The sequence below is a fragment of the Condylura cristata genome, unplaced genomic scaffold, assembly GCF_000260355.1.
Source record: "Condylura cristata isolate star-nosed mole 26May11 unplaced genomic scaffold, ConCri1.0 scaffold00011, whole genome shotgun sequence".
In the NCBI taxonomy this organism is placed as follows: Eukaryota; Metazoa; Chordata; class Mammalia; order Eulipotyphla; family Talpidae; genus Condylura; species Condylura cristata.
This window is the reverse complement of record NW_004567112.1, coordinates 50,438,995-50,451,006: the sequence shown is the minus strand read 5'-3', so window position 1 is coordinate 50,451,006 and position 12,012 is coordinate 50,438,995. Positions and strand designations below refer to the sequence as shown.

The 12,012-nt window shown below is 33.3% G+C and overlaps 1 protein-coding gene across 1 annotated transcript in view; it reads right to left on the bottom strand.

Annotated features, from left to right (window-relative positions):
• Positions 1–12,012, bottom strand: part of PCDH15 (protocadherin-related 15) — a 565,802-nt gene that overhangs the window by 13,923 nt on the left and 539,867 nt on the right. The window contains exon 26 of the mRNA XM_004681080.1: positions 4,644–4,820. Within this exon, the coding sequence (XP_004681137.1) occupies positions 4,644–4,820 (177 nt within the window). The remainder of the gene's footprint in view (positions 1–4,643; positions 4,821–12,012) is intronic.

Here is a 12,012-nt window from a genome sequence, read left to right as displayed (position 1 = left end):
CCTCCACTCTCTTGTCCATAGTTTCTTTGGAGAAGTCTGATGTCAGCTTGTTCGTTTCCCTTTATAGGTTATTTGCTTCTCTCCTCGTCCTTCTCATTATCTTTTCCTTGTTTGTATTCTTAATAGTTTTACTATGATGTGTCTTGCTGTATTTCTCCTGTTATCATGATAGTTTGGTGTTCTTCTTGCTTCTTGGACGTCTACTTTCATCTCCTTCTTCATATTAGGGAAGTTCTCTTTTATTATCTCTGTGCATATTTTCTCTATTCTTTGGCTTTTCTCTTCACCTTCTGGGATACCTGTGTCTGATATTTCCTTTCCTTAAGGTGTCAGATAGCTCTTCAAGTGTTTCTCATTCCTTTTCCTTTTTCCTTTTTTTTCCTGTTTTTATTCTCTATTTCTGTGTCTATGAGGTATTTGGATTTTTAGTACTCTGCTCTTTTTTTTTCCCTTGGACTTAGAAATTTCAAGGAAACTTTATCAGAGCTTCATAGTATTCCATTTTAAAGTTTAAGGATGCTTTTAAGCATTGCATACTTAAAAGTATTTTGGATAGTTCAGTTTTTCTCTATTTCTTCCTTTCTTACCATATGCACAGACTAATTTAAATAAGTTGGGTATATAAAGAGTGTGCACACACTTAAAAATATTTTACAAAGTAATGTATGTTTCTGCTTAGGATACAGAAATTCACAAGAGAATGTGGCTCCCACCCTAGTAACAAAAAAATGTCAGATAATCCTACAATTACACAACGAGTATATACCAGGTTAGAATGCGAGATTCACAAACTCAACAATGTTTGCCCTCACTTGCATGGAACTCCATAGGATATACTGGGGCAAAATAGGAGACAGAGAGAAAGCCCCACCAGAGTGCAGGAAGGTAAGATGTATGAAGCAAACAAAGATACTTTGCAATACCTGGGCCTGTATCTCTCACAAAGTCATATCCCTTTTTTTCTTTTTTTTTTTAACTGTATTTTCCTGATTTTTATTTATATGTACTATTTTACCTTGTTCATTTTTGTACAATGTTTGAGTTCTCCTCTCAAGTGTTGTCCCATAAAATCACCACCACCAGCCACCTGTGAATAGTCACCATCAATTCTTGTGCTTTTCCCTCACATGTTGAGCTCTTTCCCTCCCCCTCTCTTTGCTGAATGTCTGATTTGTATTTTGCATGCTATTTTTGTCTTTTTTCTTTCCTAGTCCCTTGTATGGCTTCCTATATCCTCCTATACGTGAAACAATTCAGTATTTTTCATTTTCCTTTGACTTATTTCACTGAGCCTAATCCCTTCCAGTGATTCTGGAGTGGGGTAAGTTTACCTTTGATTGCTGAGTAGTATTCTTTAAACCATAGAGAGAGGTCTGTCCTCTGTCCTTTGTACAGAGGCAAAGATTCACTGCTTCTGGGGAGGAGAGAGATGTAAAGCCTTATTATACCTGGGGCAAGAACAGATGTCATTTTAGGCCTAACACCTTTCACCAGTATAGCATACAAGTCTACTACTGGTTAGGAAGGGACATCTCTCTTGCACCAGATCTACCACAAATGTGAAGTATGAGTGCCACAGAAGGAAGGGAAAAAAATCTGAGAAAGTGTCTCCCCGACATCTTAGGTATATAAGCTATAATGCAGGAAAACAAGAACAGAGAATTCCTATGGCTGCACTTCCACAAGAGTAGTGCCAGTCAATAAGCAAGAGTGTTAACCATTATGGGAGAGAGGAGAATGGAGAAAACCCCTTCTGTGTGCAGGCATGTAGGGCCTGGTGAAAAGATAAGGAAAGCAATGAAATGAGACCTACAGGTAACTCAGATACTGGGACTATCAGATGGACTTTATGCAGTTGATACTTTGTAGAATCTAGTGAGAAGTAGATTCTTGAACTGATGGGGAAATTCAGTAGAGTAACAGAAATTGGAATAAATAATTTAATGGAAATGCTAAAAATTAAAGTACAAAATGAGTAATCTCAGTCATCTTATCAGTAAGCTAATAGTGATAAATCAGTGCACTTGAAAATAAGAAAATAAAAATTATTTCAGGTAAAGCACAAAGAGATTGTGGAGAGGGGAAAGAACAAAAATAGAGCATCTGAAGCTCTGAGAGACAAATATTGTCACTAGAGTCCCAGAAAATAATTTAGAAATAGTAAGAATCGATATTTTAAGAGAGACTATCCGGAAAAATTTTAGAAATACAACAATTAAAACAAAATCAATCAAAGAAAAAATTGCAAGTCTAGAAAAGCTCTAAGAACCAGTGAAAAATAAAATAGGATAAACTATATTTGCAGCAACAAAAAATCTAAGCAATTTAGGTAACCAAGAATCAGAAAATCAAAATAATTGTAACATTTGGAACAGAAAGTAACAGTCACTTCGAAAAATTCATTAACATTAGTCTCGATGGATTCACAAGCACTTAACATTTTTTGGCAGTAGTTTAATCATTTTTTAAAAATCAATGTGAACTCCTTGGAGGAGATAGATATCTTGTGTTTGTTTCTAATTTTTTGACCTGAGAATTAGTACTGCCTCACAAATTTAGATTTTTAGTATAAGGCAAGATTGATAGAATAACATTATTTCTGTTGGTCTTGTAGGTTTGATATTCTATTTGTTTATATTTTAAAAACTAAATTTTCAGTAACTTTCATGAGTACTAAGTAGGTATTTGTGCTTATTAGCTTTGTATTATGATATATATCTTAATTATTTTGTTATAAATTATTTCAATGAACAATTCTAAATTTTAAATTAACCAGTGATTCTCAGCTATTATGTCAAGGTAAAGTTGAATAAGGAAAGTTTTTAATGTTCTGTGGCCATATCATCCTCTGTTTCATGTAAAAAAAAAAAAGTTTTATAGTTATTCTCAATTTTTGCCTTCCTGATCAAAAGAGTGATTCAACTGAATTTAGATCTTTACTCTCACAATGTTATCTAGGTTTGGAAAAAGTTGTTTTGAATGAAGTTGTTTATCTCATACTTGATACTCTCAGTTGAAACCCAGATGGTTTCAGTTTCCAAGCCATTTAATATGTTTATAAGTGATAATCAAATTATAAACATCTTTAACTAATCAATTATGTGTACAATAGGGCAGGTTCATTATTAAAAGGGCAGAAGACAAAAGGACACTTGCATAGACATGAGCAGGCAGAAAGAGCTGCCCCTGAAAGGGACGAGTTTGTAAAAAGAGAGCTCTTCTCAGTGACAGGCAGACAGCCTTGGGAGGTGCCGTCTGTTGCTCTGCAAAGGGAGAGAGTCAGTGAAGAGGTGCACCTGCAGATTCGCAGGCGGCAGGAGAGCTGCTCTATTTTACTACCCAAAGCGAGATTAATAGCCTAAGGCCTATAGATATTTTTATATTTAAGAAAAACTCTCTTAGTGCAAATAACCTTCCATTATATTTAATGATCATATTTGATAAAACCAATGTACATAGTAATTATACGATGAATATAGACTTTAAGATTAAATTGTTAACAATTAGTGGCATATAAAATATATTAAAATGTATTTCTAAATAATTTTTAATTATTATTGAAATTGGCATATTAATTGGTCTAAAGTATACTTGATTTGGATGGTGATTATAAATACTAAAAAGAAGTATTGTTTCATTTACCCATATTTTTCCATGGTGATTAGGAATTACATTTTTATGATCCAAATATCTGTTGATTATTGATGCATAACATACTCAAGAACCATGGATTGCTTATAAACATAAATTAATATTGAATAATTTTCATTCTTGCTGAAACAGAAGTAGTGAAATTTTGTTGAACTGATTTAAAGTCTCATTCAATTCATAATGTAAATGCACATAGAGCTGCTAAAATGTATATGCATATAGTAATAAGCGCCTTAGTTTATACAGACAAGGAATGACTAAGTTCAAATACTATAAAGTTGGTATATACGTTACACACACATCTATAAATTACACTATTCAGAACATATACATGATTATACATCAATATTAATTGAAAATGTTTCTATTTATAGAATTGTAGTCCCAAAATATGTTGGACACTAGGTGTCACTAGAGTAAAACAGAAACTAACAAAAAAAAGTAAGCTGTTCAAGAATAACTTCACATGAACTGTTTCATTTTTATATATATATATAGGATTTATAACTCAAATATTCAAATTAGCAACACTGATGAAATATCTCAATGTTACAGACATATAGAAGTTATTCTACCCTTTGCCTCTACTCTCTAGTCAAGGGAAAACATACTTAATTTTTGTCAAATCAAAAGACCTTGAAGAGAGCTAAATTTGTTTTTAACTCAAATTTACTGACACTGAAAAGAACTACATTTTCCTTTCAAACAATGAGGATTCGGGAAAGAGTTAAAACTCATGTGAGGTAATATCAGTGAACCACTTCTTGCTCATAAGTATAATGGTCTCCAAAAAAGAGAACAGACATTGCAGTCATTCTACCCCATGTATGAGGACCTCCATATTATCGTCAAATTTTCGACTTATGTTTCATTTTCAACACAATTTAACTGGTTTTAATGTTTAAGTACTTAAACACACAATCTTACATCAATGGTATCTATGATGTTATTATAATAACTAGAAAACTATTATAGGTAATAAAATTACTTACTTGAAAAGTTCATTTCTGTCGATGGCTCTGTTGGTTTGGGGATCGACTGCATAGACAGTCAAATCACATTTGGTATAGTCTTCTAGAGAAAAGGCATCTCCATGCCGGCGAGCACCAATGGACTCCACCACCACTTTGGCACCAGGGATTTGTTCCTGTACATAGCGATCCAAAATCCTATAAATCAAAACACCAGCATGACATTCTGGATGGGCTTGCTGGGGGAAAAGTCTGCCTTCAACTTGAAACGACATTTACTAAATGAAAAATGTTGACAGCCTGTTTTTTGCTAATGTTTGCTGAATATGAACCCTTGAAAAAAGATCTGTATTCCTTCAGCATTTAACTCCCAATGATGCTGGAAGCTGAATAAGGTAAAAAGAAGTTATCATAGATGTCCTATTTAAGTCTATAGAGGTGTTTTTTTTTTTAATTTATGCTACCATTTGATCTTTTGTGTGGCTCATGAGAATTGCCAACTGTGTTGTACAAATAAAGCTGTCTATGCTTTATAGGAATAATGGGGTTTTGAACATTTAAGTTCATATGGCTGGTGTAATAAATTACACCTTCCACCAGGTTTTGTGATGCATGACACAGTGCGTATGTCAAGGTACAGGAGTAGGATACCTGATTTCCGCTTAGGGTATATGGGCTCTTAGAACATGAGATCAAGGGGAGAATGAAGGAATATTTTACTATGGCATGATTACCAGGTTAAGATAACAATGCTATACAAATCTCTGAAGCTATTTAGGTGAAATGTGAACAACAAAAAGCTGTATCACTTGGTATAGAATCAGTAATATTCAATAGGAAAGAAAAAATATAAGCCTCTAGCCTCCTTTTTTCTGAAAAAAAAAAAAACATGTTTTTCTAATTACATAAATTGAATTGAGAGTAGAAACTACTGAATATAAATATTTTGGTTCATATTACCACAAATGTCGATTTCCTTACTGTTCTTTAACTTATTAAAAACTTACTAATCCTTGAAAATTAACATTAAAATGAATATTACTAAATATAGACAAATACAAAAATTAAATAAAACTGATAAGAGCTATTATGGAGAAAATGGAATAATTCTGTAAAGTCCTGTGATCCATCAGAATATAGTTTTTACTTCTAATGTAAACAAAGTCCTATTTTCTGTTCTATTAAAAATATTGCTTTAAGAGTCCAGCATATGTTTAGTTTTCCCTTATTCAGGGAATGCAGAGGGTACTAAGCTGAAAGAAATGGCCATACTATTTTTTTTTAAGTGTGTTTAGACCAGCATGATTGAAATTTGTCATTATGGTGTAGTATTAACTCTTCTCCTTTTCTTTCAGTTCTTGTGTACACTGGTCTGCCTGATAAAATCCCAGCTGAAGAGTAAAGAAAAGAAAATATGGAAAACAGGAGGAATATATCCATTCAGGCAATAACAACTTCTATTGGAGTGCAGCTTCCCCAAGAATCTGTGGAAATTGCTATACTAAGAAACTTAGACTCATCCAATATTGTCCATCTTGGGTGTTAGGATTCTTTTTCTAAAAGGTTTATGTTCACTTAACAGAAATAACAGCACTCACGGAGTCCAACTGCATCATACTTGACCTTTTGTAGAAGGAACAAAAAACAGTAACAGTGTACAGAGCACACAGGTTTGGCATCCGTTTTCAGCTTCCTGACATATCAGTCATAAACCCAGATAAGTTATTTTAAAAGATCTCAAAGTATCATTTTCCTTAAGTACAAATGAGGATATCATCTACTGCATAGGATGTTTATGTCCAAATATTTTACTGAAATCTTTGCAGTTTTAATTCATATTTAAATACTGCATAGTATGTCATTATGGTTGTTATTAATTTGTCTTAAATGTTTGTATGAATAAATTGCTTTTCTGCTTCTAATTCATTCAAGACACTTAATGAATTTGTGGAATTATTCTGAAAGCCTATGTTCACTAGTGTTCACAAAGTCAGAAGCAAATGTGAGTACATTTTAAATGTACTGTGAAGGTGACATTTGCCCCATACATTTTAACACTTTGTAACTTCCATGATAGATTAATGCATTACATAACGTGACAAGGCAGTCTTTTATATGTGCCTAAACTGTGTTTTCCTACAGGGAAGAAATTTATACATTTAGCTTGTGCCTCTTGCTGTATTTTTGTGTAAAACTGCAAAATCACAATCTTTAAATAGCAGATGTTAAATGATATGTATGTTTTCATAGTTGGAGAGCATCATAAACCAATTAAATCTAAAAATGAATTATATTACTTAAAATGTAGCAATATCATTTCCTTAAAATACTGTTTCCCTCCCCACCCCCCACCCCCAAAATGTTAAGGCAGTTCCAGGGATAAAATGTCTCTTATGATAAAGACATCTATACAAATTTGAAGTCTTTACATGCTTTACATGTATTTTTCCTATAAATCTGCCTGTTCTTGTTCATACTCAACTCTGGTGAATCCTCTCACCCCCGAACTTCTGGCCTGTATCCCAATTCTTGTATGCACAAGTAAAGTTGAAAAAAAATGGATTTTTAGTCTTTGCTCTTCAAGTACATCCAGAAACACAATTGTTCCCTAAAAATTTTCCGAATATAACTCTTTAGGTACTGAACATGAATTGACTCATAAAAGTAACAATGTTAAAGTTGCTCTTATGTTCTTATTTTACTTTAAATTATTAAACATGTCAACCAAATTATAGATGCATTTTGAAGTCAAATATCATAGGAATATATTAAATACAAATTTGACAGACGCACATACATCAAACATTATTCCTCTCCAGTTTGAAGATTTTCCATGTGACCAGGATAAATAGTCAATTTATGTTGTTATACCTGTGTATCTACATCTACATCCATGTATCTATCTACAATGAAGTTTATTTTATCTCTACCAAGTGAAATGCTGTAGTAACATTTATGTAATAGTCAGGTGGTATGATTTTAGGTTTACTATAAAATGTTTATAGAAGTTTTATCATGGTTGAATATCTTATAATAGCATAATAAAATAGTCATGTTTAAACAAATTTCTATTCTTTTATTTCCTCTTATCTAAAAGAAATTTTCTATAAATCTTGATTTTCGGGCCCTCCCTGGTGACGCAGCGGGTTAAAGCACAACACTAAGAAGCTTAAGCCACTTCCGCATGAGTTCGATTCCCACATTCCTGCCTGCCCTGGAGGAGAGCCACCTGGCGAGGCAGACCTCTCCTGACCCATCTGCTGCTCCCCTTAGCAGTGTACTTCGTCGATCTGCCTGTTCTGCTCCCTCATCTGTCTCTGGTGAATCCTCTCACCCTCCACATCTCTGGCCTGTACTCTAGTTCTATATGAATAAATTAATAAATCTTTAAAAAAAATCTTGATTTTCAAAATTTGAAAATATAGAAAATTAAGTTAGACATTTAATTGTCTAGTAAATTTATACAAAACTCAGTTAACAGTTAAGTGTGAAAATTCATTCACTCTCTTTCAGTCAGTCAACAGAACTCTGTTAAATGTATTCTATGCACCAGCACTGTTAAAAGCCCTTGGAACCTGTCAGTGGATGAAATAAAAATCATTCATAATTCTGCTCTTATATCTAATTGTGCAAGACAGACAAGATAAGAAATATTAATAAAACCGGTAACAGTGTTCAGGAAGAGACTTTGAGAATTTGATATTACAGCAGACACTGAGGAGACAATGAGTGAAGTAGACATTACATGCAAGTGTTCCAGGAAGAAGAAATTGCTAACTGCAGCTGAAAACATCTTGATACAGATATGGCTGAAAGAGAAAAGGTTGGGGCAGAACATATGGGGATTTCTAAGGATTCGAGGACATTGCCCTTCTTCTGAGTAGTAGCAAGGTTTTATGGCCGAATTTTCAATAGTAAAGTAATATGATTTATTTTATACCTACAAGATGTACACAAACCATTATTCAAAGAGCAAACTAAAGTGAGTGTCAAGAGTAGAATCAGTAAATCTATTTAGTAAGGAAATTAGGGTTACACTAAATGCTCACTCTGGTTAGTAATTTGGAAGAAAAGAAGAAATAATCCTTATTAGTCCTATATGAACCATGTAATCAACTTCTAGTATATGCATTATTATTGTGTCTTTTTAAATGTGCAGAGATAAATCTAAAATAAATCAGTAAGTGTAATGTTTAACTGAACAAATACTACATTAATTAAAGTTTGATCTAGATAAGTACTGGCCTTTCATAGTTGTCCATTTGGAAATATGTCAACTGTTACAGACATTTCTTAGTTTAAAGAAAAACATATTGGAGAGACTAACACTTGGATACCAACTTATAATGCTTTATCTTCCTTGAACTATACATCTAATCACATATGTCTCTTAAAAGTTGATAATATCTGAAGCAGCAGAATTCAGGCTGCTTCTTTTGAATGAATTCCTCTTGTGCTGTTACATCTCAATTACCTTGAATTATCTTAGTTGATTATATGAGAAGTGAAATGTTTTATATCTGAGAAGTTATCGTGGTGGCAGTGGTATGAGCACAATGTTTTACAATATGGCATTAAACCTAACCAACATCTCAAGAAAACTTAGGCATGAACACTATGCTAATACTACTATTTGAGATAATGTAGGTCTATAATATTCTAACACAATAATTGTAATGCTAGTAAGAGAAATGTATTTACTGAATCTAGTATTTTATTTTTTTTTGAAGATTTATTTATTTATGCTTATAGAGCTGGAGTACAGGCCAGAGATGTGGTGGGTGAGAGGGTTCACCAGAGATAGAGTGGGAAGCAGAACAGGCCACCTGATGAAGTGCACTGCTGAGGGGAGCAGTGGGCAGGTCAGGAGTGGTCTGCTGCGCCATGTGGGTCACCTCCCTGGCAGGGGATCACACTAGTGCTGCTGTGGCTTCATAGAGCTTCATAAAGCAGTGCTTTAACCTGTTGTGCCACCAGGGAGGGCCCAAATCTAGTATTTTAAGAAATGTTGTGAAGAACTGAACATTAATCGTTAATCATGTGCTGGCCTCCATACGTGTTCTTTCGCAATCACACATATGACTTTAGACTTTGGCTCTTAAATGTTCTCCCATAGGCCTCTTGCTTACTAAAACTACTCAGTGATGATTAATCCATAAGAACAAGACTCCTGTTCTCAAAGCTACTTAGCTGAACTTTAGCCAACCCTCTACTGCTAATGCCCTATAAAATATTCCCACCTTCTTCCCATGGTCCTTGTGAGACTTCCTTATTTAATATTTTCAAATAAGATTTTATGCTTGATTTTTAAAATCTTTCAGGGTCCTTCCCTCCTCCTCAGGATTAGATGCATAGGAACATTATTTTAGAAATGTGTCTAATACTGATTTTAAAAAAAGAAATCCATTGTTCTTCTGGACTCATAATGGAGAGCAGGATCTATTTTATCATTTCATAGTTACTGAGTTAATACATGACAAAATGCATGCTATATTGAGAATGTCTAATAAAAGATAGTAATAGGATATAAAACATTGAATAGGATATTAAAGCATATTGTCTATAATGTTTCTAGAAATATAAGATTTGGGTTTAGACAATATCCCCTTTTAAATTTGACAGTGCTAAATTTTACCTAAAGCCCACACTCTGGTGAATAGCAATAATTAAGAAGTCTACTGTCTTTTTGGATTCCAGAAAACTGCTTACTACAGAAAATATTTATCTTTCCTATAGCTTATATATAAATATATAAACTCAGGTATGCCCTTTTGTTTGTCTATATAACAAAATCAGACACAGATATTGCAAATTTCTATTCCTTGTCCCATAAGTGATTACCTGATCTGCTTTGTGCTCCCAGACCAATTAGCACACTCTTATTGTTAACCAACTTTAACTAGATTATTTTTCTTTCAAGTACCTAAACTTTGATCTACTCTTACCCTGAGAACTTACCAGCCTTTTTAAAAGACCCCTTCCAAAATATGTTGACATTGGGGTGAAAGAAACACTCTGCCTTACTGACCCATCTCCTACTTCAATCATTGTTTTCTATTTTTATTTACTCCCTCTACCTTCAAAATGAGAGCTCTTTTCTGCCTAGCCTTTGAGAGTTGACAGATCAACTTTGAGAGTTGACAGATCACTATTATAACAAATGCCTCTTTAGCACCTGTATTATTTTCCTTCCTTATTAAAATAACTCATTTTAATAACATTTCCTTCCTCCTAAATCCAGATTTGTTTTTATTTGTCACAAAATAAATCTAAAGGAAATTGTTTTGCATACTACTATTTAGTCTTGCTAAAAAACCTGGTGATGAACTGTCTTGTACTGGCAACTCACTAGTCAAAGGTGATATGCAACTTTTAAAAATGATAAGTGTAACAAAATATCATTATTATTCCCTTTCCTTGATTTCCTCATTTTACTATATATCAGTCATGGATATCAATATTTTAAAAACACTAGCTGTGTTTTTATGTCTAAATTTTGCTTAATTATACTAAAAACATTGTTCAAATGGACTGTGAAACAATCTCAAAGTACATTTTGTGACTAAGAATGACAAATCAAGTCCTATTAAAGTTTTCTACTTTTCATTTCAGTAACTAAGTTTAATTCTGTGTACAGCCTACTTCTTTGCAAATGGAAACCACAATGATGGAACACTGTAAGTTCCATCATGAGTAAAGTGATGTATATGGCCCAACCTTCATGGTTCACATTAAGGAAGTTTTTCAGAATATTAACAATAGATCTACACCATATATCTAGGAATATATATATATATATATATATATATATATATATATATATACTGTGTTCATTGCAGCACTATCTGAAAAGTTATGTAAACAAATTAAGTGGCCAAGAGAGAGGAATGGGTTATAAATATGCTATATAAACACAATGTACTCAAGATCTACAAAGAACTCATAGAACTAAGCAAACAATACCATTATCCAATTAAAATATATCTAAATAGACAATGTCTACCTGTTCAAGGTAGACATAAAGATGAAGTCTTGCCATTTGTGGTCATAATGCTGAAGAAAATAAGTCAGAAGGAGAATAACAAATACTGATGATTTCACTCATCTGTGCATATAGAGAATACAGAAAAAATATAGAGAATCAAAGGAACAGAGAAAACAACCAAATCAAACTCAATAAATTTGGCATTAGAACTGAGGCTACAGAAGGTATATGTGGGATTGGGTGGCAAACAGGGTGGAAGTGCATCTGATGGTATGGTAGAGGACTCTTGGGGGTCTTGGTGGTGTGTGTCATGGTAACAGTCATCCAAAGACATAAAACCCCATTTTTTGGAATAATGCACGGATTTGCTAACCAGTAGTATATTAGTGAAAAAAAAAAAAGTAA